General features: G+C 42.5%; 1 protein-coding gene across 1 annotated transcript in view; it reads left to right on the top strand.

The window, feature by feature from the left end:
• The window catches only part of Bmper (BMP binding endothelial regulator), a 246480-nt gene that overhangs the window by 39601 nt on the left and 187554 nt on the right, over positions 1-19325 (top strand). The window contains exon 4 of the mRNA XM_048446635.3: positions 17726-17808. Coding sequence (XP_048302592.3) covers positions 17726-17808 — 83 coding nt within the window. The remainder of the gene's footprint in view (positions 1-17725; positions 17809-19325) is intronic.

The following is a 19325-nucleotide window of genomic DNA, read 5'->3' as shown; positions in this document are numbered from 1 at the left end:
AGAATATTTCCTAAAGCAAAAGTAAATAAATTATAGCTAATTAATTCTTCTCAAGCCAACATTTTAGCATACTCTCAAGATTGTTTTTCTTCTTATTAATAATGGTTATAAATTTGTATCCAAATAGCCTAATAACCAGGCTAAAGAAGAACCTAATTTGAGTGAGCCTAATATTGTTTGATGAAAACAGATGAGATCACCGGGAGCCAGACAGATGGGTTTGGCAGCTTTTCCATATTTACTTGGACTGAAATCAGTCTTTAATTTGGGGGTTCTTTCATGAACAATAATGTATCTGTTATCTGAATATATGTTAGTGAATCGTAAATGAATAAGGTGTGTCTCAAACTTTATAGGTCAAATTCCATCCTCTTTCTTCATAGAACACATGAAATGTTAATTGTCTCCAGTGCTTTGATGAAAGATAGAAAAAAAATAGTGTGTGGTTTATTAGGTAGTATTTATTTCCTACAGTCTGGGCTTTCATTCTTCTGTGCTTTGCCTCCTTTTTGGTGGGTTGTAGACCATGGGTTCCATTTCTTAACTTTCAATATTTGATTAGAATGTATTTTATGATGTCTCATAAAAGGAAAAGGAAGGTGTGCTGGATAGTTTTATGTAAACTTGACACAACCTAAAGTCATCGCCCTCGGTTGAGAATGGGGCTGTGAGCAAGCCTGCAGGGCATTTTCTTAATTGGTGATTGATGGAAAAGGGCCCAGCCCATTGCGGGTGGTGCGATCCCTGGGCTAGTAGTGGTCCTGAGTTCTATAAGAAAGCAGGCTGAACAAGCCCTGATGGACAAGCCAGTAAGCAGCACCCCTCCATGGCCTATCCATCAGCTTCTGCCTCCAGGTTCTTGTCTTGTTTCAGTTCCTGTCCTGATTTCCTTTAATGATGGACTACAAGGCAAGAGTGTAAGCCAAACTTGTCTTTTCCTCCCCAACTTGCTTTTGGTCATGGTGCTTCACCATATATAACCCTAAGGCAGAAGGGATGCAATAGAGCATTGTACCTCAACCGAACCGCCACTAACCTCTGATACATAGAATGCTACGTGCCTGGGGTTCGTATGGGAATTGGGCTCTTTTGATTGACCAGTTACTGATCAGAGTCAAAGAAGGCCAAGAACAATAGCAATATCTTGAACACTGTTGATTATGGCCTGCTGCTAAAATAGTGTAAGTTATACATAAGGTTGCTTCCTTCAAGCCAAGTATCTTGGAAATCATAGCCATGTGTGGACTGTTCCCTGTGGGTTATTCCCTAAAGAAAGAGCACTCCTTCATCTACCTCCTGTTTTCCTTCCACCTTGACTCGATCAATTTGCCAGATAGTAATTTATTGTGTGTGATCCACCTAGACAGTGGTTTTTTAAAGTTTTATACCCTCCAACAAAGGGCTGACTTTTGAATCAAAGGCCTGTCTCTCAATTATCCAAACTGTTGTGGATGGATTTGAGAAAGGATTTTGGAAGAGAAGACCAGCCTCAGTCTTGGGATTTTGCAGATGCTGTTGTGCTGGGCCTGAGGTGCAGGCTAGGACTATTCTGAATGAGTAGGCAGGGACCTGAACGCTGCTCTCTTATTAAGGGGCATCAGATGCCAAGTGTTGTGTCTTTTCTTGGCATCTCATTTTCTACAAAGAAAGAGTCTAGGAGGATTGGTGACCCTTGCCTTGCTGATGGCTTCTTCCTTCATGGCCTTTCATGGCTGAGATGGACAACAGCTTCAGAGGAAGTCAGTGGACAGCTCAGCTTTGTGCGGGTCACTGAAAACAACTTGTGCCTTAAGAAACAGTGGGGTTTATGTTCCTAAAAGGTTAGTAGTCACAACTCTTACCTATCAAGAAAGGCAGCCGTAGCTGTTTCTGAGTCTAGTGGTGTTGCAGGGAGACTGTTTGGATGAGTTTTGCATGAGTGGGCCTGCTTCCATAGTTCTGTCCCCACCCCCAGTGTGGCATCCTGCTGTGTTCCTCAAGCAGGATCACCTAATTCTCTGGGAAACTATAGACAGAGACTAACAGGTCCGGCTCAAATATTTTTAATAAAAGTGCATTCATGCCATTACGAATTTATAAACTTTGGCACAATTAAGCAAGTTTTACTTCTATTCTTGACACCCACCATACTGTATCATTTCTTGGAGATGATCTCTGTTACCAAATACTCAACAGCTAATATCTCTGTGTGTGTGTGTGTGTGTGTTTGTGTATGCATGTGTGTATGCATTTGTGTCTGTGTATATGTGTGTGTGTCTGTGTATGCGTGCATGTGTGTGTATGCGTGCATGTGTGTGTGTGCGTGTATGTGTGTGTATGTGTGTGTATGCGTGTGTATGTATGTGTGTGTATGCGTGTTTGTCTGTGTGTGTGCTCGTGTGTGTGTGTGTATGTATGCCTGTGTATGCGTGTATATGTATGTGTGTGTATGCGTGTTTGTCTGTGTGTGTGCTCGTGTGTGTGTGTGTGTGTGTGTGTGTGTGTACGTATGTGGTGTCTTAGCCGTACAGGATTCTCTACCAGCTTCACTTCTGGCTATCTAGAGTTTACACTCTACCTGTTTCTTAGGACATCTTGGAACACTGCATCATCTCCTACCGCTGAGCTATTCAGCTGTCAATGCTATTATCCTCACTCTGATTTGGAGCTGAAGGAAGCTTGTGGTGTGCCTCTTGGGCATTGATATGTATTTTAATCCGTGAAGAGAACGCACTTTATTTATGCAGTTTCAGATATGTGTAGTCTTGGCTGTGTATTTCTATAAGTAAGAACGAAACAACCCACATACACACAAACAAAACTAAAAACCAAACACAAGACCAAAAGCCCCAAAGGTTTATTTCTTTCTTGCTCCTCCCTAATGAAAAAAGATGTATTAAATGTTGTAATTCAAAGACTATTTACCTATAATGTAAACCAGAATATTTTTGCATTTAAGTAAAAATTTGTTTAAAAGGGCCTTAAATTAAACATTAGAATTGCACTTTATGGGCATCTACTTTCATTGTTCAGAGTGGTGAAGAACTCAAGACAGATCAGTGTTCCCTCTTAAACTGCTCTCATTCCCTTATCTCAGGGACTTTTCTCTCTATCTTTTGAAGGACTTGGAAAAGTAGGTTGCCTAGAGTTTGCGGTTGCCTTTAAGTTAGGAGATTAGATTTCTAAAGCTTGCACGACTTCAGGCGCATTGGTTTTCATCTTTCCTACACGGGATAAATTGAGGACACTATTCATCAGCGAAGACGAGGATCGTGGCTCTTACCTCCTTATTAAGACAGACTGGGCATCTCAGCAGAGCCCAGCTGTTTTCTCTAGCCATGGCCAGCCTGACAAAGATTACTTCTACTGCTAGTGCCCAAAGCACTAATTTTTCTATGGCAGTCTCAGTGCCCCCAAATCACTCTCATTTATCTTCTCATTACGAATGGTTACCATCCGAGGCACGTGTTGCTGGACCTGGAGATGCTGTGGCCTAGGAGTCAGCAAGGGCTGGGGTCCTGTCTGAGCCTCAGGGTCTTCCTCTTTGCTCATGTGGTCGTCTGGTCTGCAAATGTTGTTCACGCCTGTGGAATGATTTCCTCCTACAGTGGCAGCAGTAGAATGCCCCTGTGACTTGTAGGCTCACTGGCGGGGACTGCCTGTTAGGTCAGGTTCACTCATGGTAATGTTGAGTGAATTAAGTCAAAACTGATTAGGAAATCAGAACTGGTGGCACAGGCCTGAAATTTCAGGCTCTTGGAGGCTGAAACTAAAGAACAGAAAGTTCAAAGCCAGCCTTGTTTATATGGTAGGTTTAAAGTTAGTCTGGACTATTTAATGAGACCTTGTTTCAAAGTAAAAAGTCAATGAAGGGCTAGGAATGTATTATCAGTGGTAGATTGCTTACCTAGTAGGCATGAGGTCCTAGGCCCAGACCCCAGTGCCACTGGGACACACATGCACACACAAAGACAAATGTGATCAGGGAACTTAATTATAGCTGTGCAGTCTCCCTCTCCTTCCCCTCCTCCTGTCTGGTAACATATCCTAACCAATAGAGTGATATTGCCCATAGTCCAGTATACACCCGCATTCAAGGAAGAGGTTTTTCCAGGTGGACGCATGTCCAGGAGCAGAAATCTTGATGTCAGTCTCAGCCTTCTGATAGTCACACCCAGAGCAGCTTCTGAACCCCTGCATGTAGAAGGACCTAGGCAGAATGGTGTGTAGAGCCAGAAGACAATTCACAGATGACTGCACATTCAGTCCTAGCAAATGCTCCTTCCTGATCCCTTCTCCCTCCCCTCTGCTCAGCCTGACGAGAAGCCTGGTTTGGACTGACCCTGCTCGCCCCTTGAACCTTCTTTAGTTCTATTTTTCTTCTGCTAGGAGATTTTTTAAATTAGTTTTTCCTCTGTGTGCTGTACTTGATCCACACCACGAAATCCTGCACACAGTGTTGACTTTGCTTAGAGGTCTCTCCGCATACATCACCTTCCTAGGTTGAGGTTTCTCTGCAGTGCTCACTCCACCCACTGTTTTCTGTCATCCATTGCTACATGGTGTACAGCTGGGGATCTCTCCTTTATCACTGTAACCTTTTGATTTTCTGAGCTGTCACTCAACTGGCAGGAACCCCTCCTCCTCCTCAATCCTTTAGTTTTGACAGCTCTGCCCAGTGTACCTGTTACACAGTGGCAATCTAGTGACCAGATGTAGGAAGAAGGGGACTAGCAGAGAGACAGTGAAAGTAGGAATAGATTGTAGGTTTTCCAGCTCAGTGTATGTTTTATAACACCCCCTTGTGTTAGTGTATTACCTGGTCCACTCCTCCAGGTTACTGTATTACCTGGTCCACTCCCTCAGGCTAGTGTATTGCCTGGTCCACTCCCTCAGGCTAGTATATTGCCTGGTCCACTCCCTCAGGTTAGTGTATTGCCTGATCCACCCATTATGTTAGTATATTACTTGATCCACATAAAGGTTGAGTTAAAATAATCGAGAGTAAGAATGGATAACTCAGAATGAAAAATGATTGAACAGTGTGGGTCAGTTCCATGTCATTAAATCTTTAAGGTTTCTTCATTGAATTTTATACAACCTAAGTGTATTTTTATGATACTGGGTATGCTGCACTTCAGTACTAACCCACTTAACCTAAATATGACTAAGTATATTTTTCATTATATGGGAAAGGTTACAAGATACTACTCTAGGGTTGTAATTTTGTGTTTCCGTCATACTATGAATCAATATGATTATCTGCTTTCTCTTTCACTTATAATATGAAATTTATAATTTTTCACTTATAATATGTATTTGTCATTTGGCTTGAAGTTCTCTTTAGGCATCTTTAAAACAGTTCTGTGAGGGAGGAGTGGATGGGGAAGAGGGGAGACAGGAGGAGAACAGGGAGCAGAAACTGTGGTTGGGATATAAAATAAATGAAAATTTTGATTAATAAAAAAAACAGTTCTGTGAGGTAAGGAATATATACACTTAGAAGAATAAGGTGCTCGGCATTTCAATATGGTTTTCCCTTCCAGTCTCCGGTCTTGAAATGGGGATGCTTATCCTATCAAAAGCCTTGGGATCAAAGAATTATTTCCTCTGAGGCTTGCTTCCCCCTACAACCCCTCAGACAGGATTTCTCTGTGTAATAGCCCTCGATGTCCTGGAACTCAATATATACACCAGGCTGGCTTTGAACTCTGCTTCCTAAGTGCTGGGATTAAAGGAGTGCACCACCACTACTTGGCATCCTGTGAGACTCTTAATGGCGTTTTGCTTGGAGAGTAACATTCTGGGAAGAGTTCAGCCTGGCATTTCAGGCGGAAAGTTAGGGTGTGTGTTCAGGAAACACAGGAAAGGATACAGAAATTCCTACCATCTCTTTCTAGATTTTTAAAATTTTTGCATAAATTTGACATCTAGGACACTGGAAATGTGTCTGTGTATATGACACATCACCCACTATGGAGAAACACAAGCAGGTATCTGCACTATAGATGCTTAAACATAAGCATCAGATGACAATGGCAGGCATTTTTTTTCTGAGCTCCGATGAGAGACTATGCACTTGCAATCTCTTTAGAAGTTGACACGTTTTCATTTTTCATGGTCACATGTTCTAGTTCACCATCTGGGCCAGAACCCTGTGTTAGCTGTTGGGCATGTCCCTTTGAGGGAGGCTGATGTATAGCAAGACTGATAGGATAACGGAGCTAAACGGAGTGCAGCGGTAGGCTTGAGAACACAAGTGTCTTCTTCGCTTACTGTGAGGTTATTTATGCCACAGTCGGCTCATTGTGTTTCCAGTCGTGTGGTGGTTAAAGGGCTGGAGATGTTTATCTGAAGACATGCTTGGGCCTTGGCTGGCTGATGTTGAACTCAGGAAGCAGCTCTCCGAATGCTCTGGAATGTCTGGGCATTCTTAGAACTGCTCTTTGATTGTAGCTGTGCTCGGTGTAGGGAGCCGCGGAAGGGCTGCTCTGACGAGGCTATGAATACTTCAGACCTCTGCATGCAAGGCCACCCTGAGGTGCTAAATGCAATAGCCAGGCTAATATTTCATGTTTTTAGGCGTCAAGACAAGGTTCTTCTGTGCCTGTGGTCTGAGGACTGTAGAAAAAAAATCATAAAGACTCAGTTATTTGGAGAATGGAATGAAAAAAGGGACTGGGCTTGGACATAAAGATGAAACCGGTTCCTGACTCTGCCACTTCTGGTTACTCAGCCTTGGACAAACCACTTTTGCCTAAGACTTGCCGAAAGCAGCTTGTGAAAGATTCAAATGGCTGAGCTCCAATGCCACACCATCAATGAGTAGACCCATGCTGTATCATGAAAAATCACGCATATAAAAGACTATTTTATCCGTCTCAGTGGAAGAGCCCAGCAGCACGCGCTAAAACTGTTTTCAGGTCATCTGCTCCAAGAGCATCTTCTCATCCCATCTGGAAAGCTCTGTATCCATGGGACAGTTCCTCCTCCATCCCTGCTCACCTCCATGACACTTCCGGTTCCCATCAGCTACCCATGGGACAGTTCCTCCTTCATCCCTGCTCACCTCCATGACACTTCCGGTTCCCATCAGCTACCCATGGAACAGTTCCTCCTCCATCCCTGCTCACCTCCATGACACTTCCGGTTCCCATCAGCCTATCTATTGTAGGTGTCACTCACACGAGCCAGACATTTGTCCTTTCCTATGTGGCTTATTTTACTTAGCGTATGGCATTCAAGGCTGTAGTAGGCATCACTGTTTCATTTCCCAACAGGCTTTATAACAGGAACGACATTTTTTTTTCTTTTGTATTCATTCATCTACTGATGAACGCTGAGTGGTGTCCACTGGGCATTCCTATTCTTCATTACCTCCATATATGCTGATGTTCAGTGTTCTTGGGCTTGGGAGCCCCTGGAGTGCATATTATCTTGGTTAAATGATGTAGTTTTCTACCAAGTCCAGGTGAAGGAGGGCCAGATAGAATGTTATAACTGAAAAGATATGACTAATTTTAATTTTAGTTAGTTTTATCTGGTATGTAGGATAGAGATAAGAATCTCTGTTGCTAGTTAAGCACTCTGAGATGTAGTTGAGTATTTATGGCATTTTGTTAGAAAGATAGCAGATTTTACAGAGCAAATAGTAACTAATATTAAAGGAGAACTGGATAGTACTCCTTATCCCAAATCTGGGTTACTGAAGTTAGCCACAGTGGATAAGCTAAAATCCATAATTCCCCTGATCAGGAACCATGGAGATTATTATTTTTTTTTTTTGGTTTTTTGAGACAGAGTTTCTCTGTGTTGCTTTGGAGCCAGTCCTGGAACTAGCTCTTGTAGACCAGGCTGTCCTCAAACTCACATAGATCTGCCTGCCTCTGCCTCCAGAGTGCTGGGATTAAAGGCGTGTGCCACCACCATCCGGCCCATGGAGATTCTTGGTTAAGCTACTACAAATGCCTCTTTTCACACCAGACTGTACTCACAGGGACACTTCACATGGAGATTTCTCCCTGTGGCTCCTGAGGGATGTGTGATCACGTCTGCAGAAACTCCTTTACTTGCCAAATAATAGGCGTTTTCTTCTGAGCTCCTGTCTACCACTTAAGGTCTCCATCGATTCTGTCTAGATTCTAGCATGGGTAGCTTTGCCCTTATGCACTTGCTTACTTGTATTTCCAATACGCCAAGGATCATTCTCTCTGACTTCGTAACGTGGAGTCAGAGGGGTCACACAGCCTTCCAGGGGAGTCTGCGGATGTGCTCTGGAATCCCATCACATGAACCTTCTCTGCTGGCCACACAGACCTGAAGTCATGTTGGGCAGTGAGGCTCAGTTAAACTTGCCAGAATGGAGCTTAGGCCAAGGAGGCAGCAGACAAGAGAAAGCCAGTTTTACAGAAAGCTGCATTTTTACAGGTCTCCAAGGGTACTCTAAATCCTTTGCTTCCTACAAATCATTCCTGATATTGAGAGAGGCTGGGCAGACATAAGTGAGCTTAATCCACTACAGAGGACTTCTGAGTGATGTGTGGATTAAGCCTAGTGTTTCTTTGTAATAGTTTCTAAGGTGGTATTTAAAAGGGCAGTTCCAATAGATACATGTTATATGAGGACACTTTTCCGAAAATTTACATGAAAATGCCAAAGACGTAGACTGGATGAAACACTTCTTAAAAGCAAGATAGAAGTGGGAGGAATTGGTCTACTCTAATGCAGCTGCAGAAATGCAGCGTGAAGTTATGTAAGGATCAGACAGCACAGGTCAACGAGACACAAGGCAGGATCCAGAGTCAGACTCACATAAAAATACCCAAATGTGTTTGAACAAAGCAAGTCAATGGAAGAGAGCTAGTTTTTTCCCTAAAACGCTTGTAGCTGGAGCAATTTGGTAGCTGCAGGGAATAAGTTAAACCAATAGACGAGCATAGTATACTGGACCAGAACCTTATAAATTATGCAAAAAAAATCAAACCAAAATTTATCACAGACTTTCATGTGAAATGTGAAAAACAGCCCAAACCAGGATTTTGCAAAGTATTAAGCATATATATTTTTATTTACTGCAATGAATTTTGGAGCCTTTGGATAGTAAGGAAAAATTTAATATTAAATCCATGTTTATTACAGTCTAACTACCATGCTAAACCATGGGAAAATTCCACCAGTAAAATTTTATGAAGGAAAAAATGGATAGAAAAAGCTTGTAGAAGAAAAATATTTGGGACCTAGAGCTGCACAGGAAGTTTTGAGACTTGACATCAAAAGCATGGTCCCTAAAGGAAACCAGGAGGCACGGTCTCATCAACAGAATGCACATCAACTCTGTGGGGGTAATTTTTGAGCAAAACAAACAAAAATCACAATTAAAAAATAGCTGAAAACTGTGAGATATTTCAGCAGAGAGCATGTGCAGATGCCATTGCGTCACGTGAAAAGATGGTCAGCATTATTAGCTACCAGGAAAACCAAAATCACAATGAGGCATTGCTACTCACAAAAATGGATTAAAAGTGTAAACACTAAGTGATGGTTAAGAAGCAGAAAATCTCATACTACTACAGGAAAAAATGTCAAGCGGTTCAATCACATCGGACGTCAGTATCACAGCTCCTCATAAAACTGACTACACGCTCATCATTTGGTGGCTAGTACATTTTTGGGCATTTATCTCTTGAAAATGAAAACCTATGCTTACACAAAGCCCTGAGCACAAATGTGCACAGTAGCCTTATTTGTTATGAGCAAAAAAGAAAAACAGGACCAACTGAGCCAGCCAACAACTGACTACAACAGCCCAGATGTCCTTCAGTGGATGAATGTTCATGCGTTCAGTGGTGTGTCTACGCTAGGGACTATTGCTCACCTATGAAAACACACAAGCTCTCAGCCCAATAACTTGTGTGGAGCTAAGAGCAATTCTCTAAGAGCACATCCAGTCTCAAAGACTTCATTCTACATCCCCCCCCCCACACTGTGATCCATTTCATAGATTATTCCCGATAATAAGAGTATAGCTATAAAGAGATGATTTGTGGTTGCCAAGGAATACAGCAAGAGGCAGGGGGATTGTGTCTGTATTAGCAACCCAAGGGATCCAGACGGTGCTAGCACAGTTCTGTAAGTCGATTGATCATAAGAGGCTACACGTGATATAATCACACACACAAACGCACACACACACACACACACCACCACCTGTAAAAACTGGTGAAATGTGAATCAGTAGTGTGGACAGTACTCATGTCAGTGGTTTTGACATTTTACTATATTTATACAAGGTGCTTACACCTCCTTGTGCGTTTCCACCTTCTAGTGAATCTACTAATTAGTTAAAATTAAAATATAAAGCACTACAGGGAGTCCGGGATCAGTTTTGGACAATTTTTTTCTCAATGAACCCTAAACGGCCTATTTAGTGAACCATAAAACAGCATCATGTAAAATTCAAGCATGGAAGCACATGAGTCACACACATGCTATTTGATGCACGTGTGCGTGCATACATATGCACGTGTGTGTGTGTGTGTGTGTGTGTGTGTGTGTGTGTGTGTGTGCGTGCGCGGAATCTTCTTCATGTTCATCGGTAAAGAAGTGGTACGCTTTGATTTCTTTGGAATTAATCTGGGAAACTGAGAATTTCTGTTCCCATCCTTTTTGTCTGCATTCACTGCAATTCGTCCTGAGAGCTTTCTGGTATTTTTCTGTCTTCAAACACAATTTATTTTTGCGGGCTGATATCATGCACCCGCAATTGTGAAACACTTATCCTTCGGAAGAGCACATGAATCAAACCACAGGTGTCTGAATTTGGTCCTCTGAGCCCTTAGTATTTGTTATTTCCTGATGTCAAAAGACCCAGGGCACAGCATGACTGGTGGCCAAACATAAAGGTATTTAGGACAGAGTTGAAGCACAAATCTACAAAAGTCAGCTCTCACCAGATCAGCCACAAAGTCTGCATTTCGTCTTTCAGTGCTAGCCTGCAGTTACCCGTAGGTCATCGCATGGGATGTCATTGGAAGGCATTGTGTGCAGTCTTCCCCATGTCGTTATTAGGCACCACTTTCTGAGCGCCCACGTGCCTGGCTGCTCAATTAGATCATGGATTCTGGGGTCAGGGTGAGGCATAAAGAATGACTGTGTGACTATTATGAAGTCTCACTTTCCTCAACTTCATTCCCTCACGTTTGAAAGTGAATAAAAATATCTGTTCAGTGGTGTTTTCTACGAGCTAAAAGACAAAGACTTGAAACAAACCACACCTATCATAATTATGTAAAGGGATTAATTTTCAGTTTTCATTTTTTTCTGGAGGAGTTTTTCCTATAGCATTTAAGTAAACAAACACACAAACAAAGAAACCTCATTCTTGGAAATGACCTTGAGACACTTCCCTGCCTGTGTTGGAAAGCCAGTACTCAAAAACACACTCTTAAGGGCGACTGTGCCTTTCTCTCTTTACTCAGCTTAGCTGTAATTTCTTCCCCTCATACCAATGCTTGACAGTGAGGTGCTGACGCTGGGAAGCTCGCTACTATGCCACTGCGCACAGAGACACACGCTGTCCCACAGATAGACATATTTATGGTCAGAACACGTCGAACGCATGGATAGGTTGTATGAGAAAAGCTTGCAAGTGTTTTCTTCCCTTAATGAATCACACATCTCCTTTCCTGTTATAATTATACTGAGAGCTTAAAAGTATCTTTTATTGCGTAGAAGCCCATTGGTTTGTGGTTCATAGAATATCAAGGTCTGATATTGCATATTATAATACTATGAAGTCATGAGACTGTCAGCCAAATTTTATCACTTGTTAGTCTTTAATAATTGCACAGGCCAGAAATATGCGCAGGTGATATGGAAGTGAAGGGTGTGAATTTGGAACTGACTTATTCCAAATCCATCTGATATTTCTGTGTTTGAGATTTTGTTCATACAACCATCGAAAATTAAGTCAAATAGCTTTCCACCATTTTTATTCTATTGTCTTTTATTTAATTTAGATTATATATTGAATTCCCGATTGGGATACAAAACAGAAAGCTACGAGAAGAACGTTATGTTGAGGGGCACACAGCATTCTTTAGGAACTCAGTTTGTGAGTTTGACTTCTTCTCTTGGGATGAAGGAAATGGTTTGGCCATAAAATTCCCATTAGCCACAAAAATAAGCAAAATTGCCTGCAGGATTCATGCAGGTATGGCCTTGAAGAGTAATAAAACTTAGGTTAAATGAACTCCTAAGGACACAGTTTAAGCCCGTGAATGGCCGGTTAGACTTTATGTTTATCCCTCTAACTGTACTTCCAGATGTTGCTGGAGAAGTTCTGAAAAGGGGCTCATTAAAAAAAAAAAATGTATTGGACTGGGGTAATTTGGGGCTTATTGACCAAGGCCAAGGGTGCTGGTGCCCTGTTGGAGGCCGGGAACAGCGAAGAATGGCAAGTCTGTCTGCACCCTCTCCTTCTGCCGCCTAGTACGAAATGACTTCAGAGACCCCCAAATCTGTGTTAATTTAAATAAATATGACGAAAGACATAACAAACAAACAAAATCAAGTAAACAAATCAACAACAGCAATAATGAAATAATCTAAGAGTAAACCAAGAGCTCATGGGACAAAAGTAGAAAGGGGCGTATGATTAAATATTAAGTCATCTGAATTAATCTGGGAAAACTTTGCTTCTCTTGAGGTAAATTTAATTGGGTCCATATGCCTAAGAGCCTCAGGAGACAGAGCCCTTCGCTGCAGCTGACTTCTGTGGTTTGCAGGAAGAGCCGTGCATAGGTGTTTGCTGTTTCACGGTGACATAGACATAGAAAGTGGTGCCGAGGACCTGGGACTGCACGTCCTGCGTGTAGAGAGGGCACAGAAGTCCACTGTACACAGGTGAGTTTCAAGAGTGGCTCCCTAGATGCAGCGAGCTCGACCCTTGAATCACCCGTGTGTCCTTCGGTATAGGCAAAGAATTGAATGAGGTGTGGGTTCCCAGGAAGAGAGGGCCAGTGGACATCGCCGAATGGGCTCTTCCGGCCACATTTGGAGGAATTCGTGGAGTACATTCACCCCTACCTCAGCCAGGCTGAGGATGCGCCATCGAGTGCCAATGTTTGAACTTGAAAGTTTGTACACTGGCAGCTGTTGAAGATGGCTTCAAAAGGGCCTGAGGACAATGAGGAGATTCCATCAAAGACCTCGTCAGATAAGTCAGGGGACCCGGCACCTGAGCAGAGGCCAGAGAGAAGCGACTATAAAGGTGACAGCGAGCTTTGGAGGCGGGAAGCACAGTTCACATCGCACCGGGATGTCTGCAAGGCAAGGGCGAGTGGAAGCCGGGCAGCCTTGGCTGAGGTGCCAGGACCCGCATGCAGTAGCAGGCTAGTTCGTTATGGAACGGACCCTGGGAATCTCTGTGGGCTTCTATGCATGGGAGAGACTGAAACGGGGAAGTGCTGAAGGTGCCCGGGGATAGGCGATGGTAAAACCTGACTCTGCTCCTAGTTAGCACGAGCAGTGACTGGATTTCAGACAAAGATGGAGAAAGCAGTCATAGCTCCTGGGGCTCCTTACAGGGCCAGTGCCATTTTTTTTACAGTCTTGGTGAGTTTTAGCAGTTGTTTTAATAACAATGATGGAAATGTGTGGTGTGCTCTCTCCCTTGGAACAGTTGGCCACAGAAAAAGGTCGCGACTAATACGAAAAGCGAGTTTTACTGCTTCACTGTGGATTTAATTAATTTATGTTCTTCCTGTTTCCACTGCCATGTGTGTTCCGAGTTGTCTGGATGACCAGGCAGAGTTTCCTTACAAGAGTCTGTGTGAGGAAGGAAGTTCTGTGAAGGTTTCCCCCACTCTGAAAACAATGAATAGTAAAAGCTAGAACACACGCAAAAGGAAAGTGACCAGTTAGGCCAGTGATTCTCATCTTCCTAACGCTGGGACCCTTTCCTACAGCTCCCCATGCTGTGGTGACCTCAACCATAAAGTTATTTTTGTTGCTACTTCATAACTGTAATTTTGTTACTATTGTGAATCATATTGTAAATATGTTTTTTCCCAATGGTCTTCAGGGGTTGTGACCCACAGGTTGAGAACTGATGAATTAGGCTCATTTTATGTTATTTTAGACATAAAGAACATAGGATCTCTTCATGGTGGTTTAAACTGAGGTTTCCCAATGTTGGTATATTTGACCTTTGCCTTGGTTAATTCTGTGTTGTGTCCTGTGAGTGTTGGCTGTCTCTGAGGTAGGTCTGTGTCCATAAGACATCTGAAGTTCTTCCCGTTCCCTGTTGTGACCGTTAGCAGTGTCTCTCCTAATGGCGCAGGACTTGCGCTGGGCAGGGCTGGTGAAGGCAGAGGAACTTCTTACTGGCTTAAATGTATCACAGTGATCTGATCAGAAAAGCATCCTTTGTGCTGCTGCAGTCCCGATGTTCTTATACAAAAGCTTGTGGTACCTCAAAACCTGCTCATTGTTTGCAGAAAACTAATGGGTACTTACACATTTCCTTCTAGACAATTCTTACAAGTGTATTTGAAGGAAGAAAAACTGATTTATTGATTTCTGAGTGTTCTCCCCACCCCTACATTCTTCTATCGACTTCTCTCTTTCATTTAGTGACTATATCAATTACACTTAATTCTATGAGAAGGGCATTACTTTTTCCTTTTCTGGACAATTAATTTCTCAGTGAAGAATATTATAAGAAGTTTAGACCTGGCTGTGGAAAACATGGGTTCCACCTGGAATCTGAATTCTAGTTTGTTTCACACTCAACTCCCTCTATTTCAGAGTGTGACTTTAGATTTTCGGTAGGAATTCTCTCATTTGAGAGATGAAGGGGGAAAACTGTGTTATCTGTAAGTTTGCCTCTAGTTCTAGATATCAGAACTTTAGCAAATTTGATTGTTTCTTCTGTTCGTTGCCTACACTCGTGACATATTCTCCACTAATACTCAGAACGGGCTCTGCAGCCCCCTGTGGTCCACAGACTGTAATGCTGCTCTACAGCACTGTCAACAATTGGAAACGTTGACTGTAATTCAACAGGGAGTCCTTGCCTTTTACATGTAGTAATTAAAAAAAACTCAGATATTGTGCAATCTTTAAAATGTAGTATTTCTAGTAAGTCATTTTTTATTGTATTTTATAAAAGTATTGGTCTGAATTGGAGACAACAAAACAAAGTGTTCTTTCACTCGAGGTAGCCCAGGAGACCTTCAAGGGAATGGGACAGGGCTTTCTCTCGGCCTTTCTATTCTGTCCAATGGGAGGCATTGTGGTTTGGCTCATGAGGCTTTGAATTGGGTGGAAGGCAAGAGAATACCTGACTCCTCTTTCACCAGCACAAATTTTATGGCAGACTGAACTTGTTAAAGAAATTTTCTCAAGAGGAGATCAGTTATCTCTGGATAATATTGAGGTTCTCTTGGAGTTTCCCCATAACTCATTGGTGTTTTGGTCTAAGAAAACATGGTCATCTTAGAACTGGACCCCCAAAGAGCAATAGGAATGCATTGTCTTTAATAATATATTCCCAAGAACCGCTTGCCTGTGATGGTCTAATGCCAGTGAGCCAAGACTCCATGGCCGGCTGACACTAGTGAGAGTAGGTGAAGAAGAGAAGGTATGAGCTGTGTTTGCTGCAGAGTTTTACAGGTGTTTCGAGCCTCCTCAACCATGCAGCTTGATCCATCATGCAGAGACATCCAGCGTGTGGGCCCAGGCAGCGTAGACTGACTTGTTAACAGAGAAGTGAAACAATGACCCTCACAATCTGACCTTGGTCTGATTTTCTAATGTTATTGCCCAGTTTTTCTTTGCGTGTTCAAAAACAGTGGAGAAGCCAGGCTCCCCACAGAGTTGTCTGTAGCCAAAGACACTGCTGTGTTCCCTGCACGGTGGACAGCTTGTTCTGATGCCTCCGTCCCGTTCAGAGCAGAATTACTCAGTAAGCCTTATGTTCCTCCTGGGAGCTCTCTGCACATGGCCTGGCATTGCTAGGGGGTCGCCTGGCCTGCACTTCCTCCCAAGCCTCTGTGACCTTTCTACTAGGTTCCCTCCCTCCACGTAGCAAGGCAAGATCACTGCTTGCCCTATTAGTAGGAAAAAATTAAAAAAAAATTATCCTGTCTTTACAGTTTTTAATCCAGATGATGAAAATATGTAACACACCCAGAAACCCCACTGTACTGGCCCACTTGGCAGGAGTTTTGTATTTGCTTGGATTTAGTATGAATGGGATTTGGTTCTCTGATTTCCCTGCTTCCATTACTTGGAACAAGTTATTTATTATCCAAACAAGCCTGTGTTAGTAGATCAGACAGGCACATGGCATGTCGCTCATCAGTGCAGTCGCTCGGCGAGATTTATGCTAGCCCGAATCGCGCTATATTTCTTTTCATTGTTGAAAATGTACTGTATTCATCTTCGGTTTGGCATAAGTATTTGCAGTGTGCTAAAGGTTTTTGTGGTTGAACACTTTATCTCCGTAACACTTCAAGCAAAGGAAATTAAAAAATATATAGTGAAAGTGTTTCCCAGATATGTTTCCAATCAGTGGCGCACTTCACTCATCCGATGTGTACGCACAGAGCAGAGACTGACTAAGCTCTCTCGGGCAGTCGGAATGCTTGGAAATTCAGATCAGGATTCCGAGTTTATGGAAACGTCTGCCGAGAGTTCCACAAGCCCGTTCTTATTCTGTTATTATGAATTAAGAACACTTCGCCACGGTGCTATTTGAAAGAACTCCTGGAAGAAGTGAGTCCTTTCTGTTTTTGAACAAGATGGACTGATGGAGCTGAGGTTGAGCAGGTAACCGGAAGTCCTCCCTCCGCTATGGCGGAGAGCCCGCCCTTTTCCTTTGTAACAAATCCAGTCACATCATATCGCAGGCTCTCCCTTTTGTGTATTTTGGTGAACGCTTCTGTTTGGTGGGCTTCTGAGGAGACAGCGACAGTTGATGCACCCAGGTGCATCTCGATGGAGTACAGGCCAAGCACAGAGGATACTATTGGTAAACTTGAGTCCACATTGAATGAATTATGTTCTTTGGTTACTTCTTTGGCTTTTGTCCCAGGGACTGAAGCCAAGCTGCTTGTTCTCCTTCTGAGGATCTCTAGCCTCTAACTTCTGTTTTTGCCAATGAATTTGTATGAATTTTGTTTTTCCTATTAACTCAGCATGTAATAACATTAGTAATTTCAGATTTGTTTAAATTTATTACCTAAGAGTAAAACAAAACTGAAAAAGGAAGGCATAGCTCTTTGAGGTGGGAATGAAGCCTTGAAGGTTTGCTTTAGTGATGGTCATAGTTACTAGAATTTTGTAATCAGTCTCTTTATTTTAATTTATATTTCCCACTATGTTTTATACTTCTTTCTTAACTTCAGTAATTTTGAATTCTTAAACTCTCGTGCAAAATCCCCTTTCACTGCTGTAGTTTTAGATAGGGTGTTCTCATATTTGCTTAAACAGAAATAAAACAATAATTTTATATATTTTTGCCAAGAGAGTTGTATATGGTTTTCTATCTGAAAATATAGTCTGTGAGGTTAATGCATTCGGTAGTGAAAGATTTAATGTGATTGTGTGCCAAGCAGATATATGTGTGTTGTAGAAAAGAAAACATTGCCAAGGATCTAGCCTTGGCTAACACGACCTACACAATTCTGTTCCAAAGAGAGAGGAAGCACACTCACCCTTGGCCTCTTCTCCTCCTGTCTAGGTTGTACCCATGAAGGAAGAACGTACAACAGCTCCTTCAGATGGCAAAGCCCGGGTGAACCGTGTATCCTGCGACAGTGCCAGGTAAAACCCAGCTTCTCTACTCCTCCTCAGCCACCATGCTCAAACAATACCAAGCAAATCCCCAAAAAGAGCAGAGAGAGAGAAGGGGACAACTCTGTCCATCTATTATTTGTTGTTACATGATCCAGAATGGGACAGGCACAGGGTGGTACTGAATACAACCTGTCTCTAGAAACACACAGCAGGACCGTCCACCACTGTTACACCGGGGTTGGAAAGCTCCAGGAAGATGCCTGTGTCCTTAGGAAGCTCGTATGAGCTCGTATTCCCTGTGAAGTTATCTTTAAGAAGACCATGGACTCCTGTTAGCAGAAAAGAGGCACTTTTATACAAGATACATTGTCCTTCTTCGATTCAAAAAGATTTTGAGCTGGACCACATTGTAACCAGAATTCAAGTGCGGTAATTCATGCCCGGTAGCTTAGTGAATTCAGCCTGACCAGTTTCAGAAACAAGGAGAAAGCAGGAATGGCGTCCACTCTAGTTGATCTTTGTTTAATCCCCAGGTGAGCAGTTGCTCCGTGTGGCTCTCACGGAGGCAAACTCAGATGAGCCAAAGGGCAACAAAGAGGCAAAATTCTTGAACTCCTTTCCTGATTTTATAGAAATACTGTATCAAAATTAGCAGTCAGGGGCTGGTGGTATCTCCTTTCCTGATTGTATAGAAATACTGAATCAAAACTAACAGTCAGGGGCTGGTGGTGTCTCCTTTCCTGATTGTATAGAAATACTGAATCAAAATTAACAGTCAGGGGCTGGCGGTGTCTCCTTTCCTGATTGTATAGAAATACTGAATCAAAATTAACAGTCGGGGCTGGCGGTGTAGCTCAGTGGGAGATGGAGTTTGAGCTTTCTGTGCAAGTCTCGTGACCTGAGTCCAGTCCTTAGAACTCACAGTAAGACAGAAGGGGAGAACAGACTCCAAAGCTGTCCTCTGGCCTCCACTTGCACATAGCATGTATGCACACCACACACACACACACACACACACACACACACACACACACACACACACAGTAACTTAAAAAATAAAACAATTGTGGAATATTTTCTTCTTGAAGCCCCTCTCACTCTTTGGAGTTCTTCCTCACATTTCCTTAATAAATTTGTTTCTTCTGCTCAAAAAAGTAATGCCCATCTACTTTTAAATAACTTCATAGTTATTTTTTTATGGAGAAGAAATTTTTAAGTTATTTTATTCCAAACGCTGTTTCCCCCTCAGTATATGTGTTTATAGTCAGAGGAGGGACTGAAAGGTGAACGTAATACTGGATGTTTGGCTTGGATATTATCTCAGGGATCTTGACAGTTTGCTTCTGAAATCTAAATTCTATAAAGCCATGCATGGCTTTATTATACTGTAGATTTTAGTGTACAATAGGCAGTCTCGATCATTAGGTTTATTTATTTATTTATTATTTTTGGCTTGTTTAAGTAGTAAGCTATATGTGAAATAGGCAGTAGGTAAAAAAAATGTAAGCTGAATCAATAAACGCTGAGTATACTTTTGATTGTAA

Source organism: Myodes glareolus, chromosome 4 (assembly GCF_982192425.1).
Source record: "Myodes glareolus chromosome 4, mMyoGla1.1, whole genome shotgun sequence".
Lineage (NCBI taxonomy): Eukaryota > Metazoa > Chordata > Mammalia > Rodentia > Cricetidae > Myodes > Myodes glareolus.
This window is presented reverse-complemented; position numbering and strand designations above follow the sequence as displayed.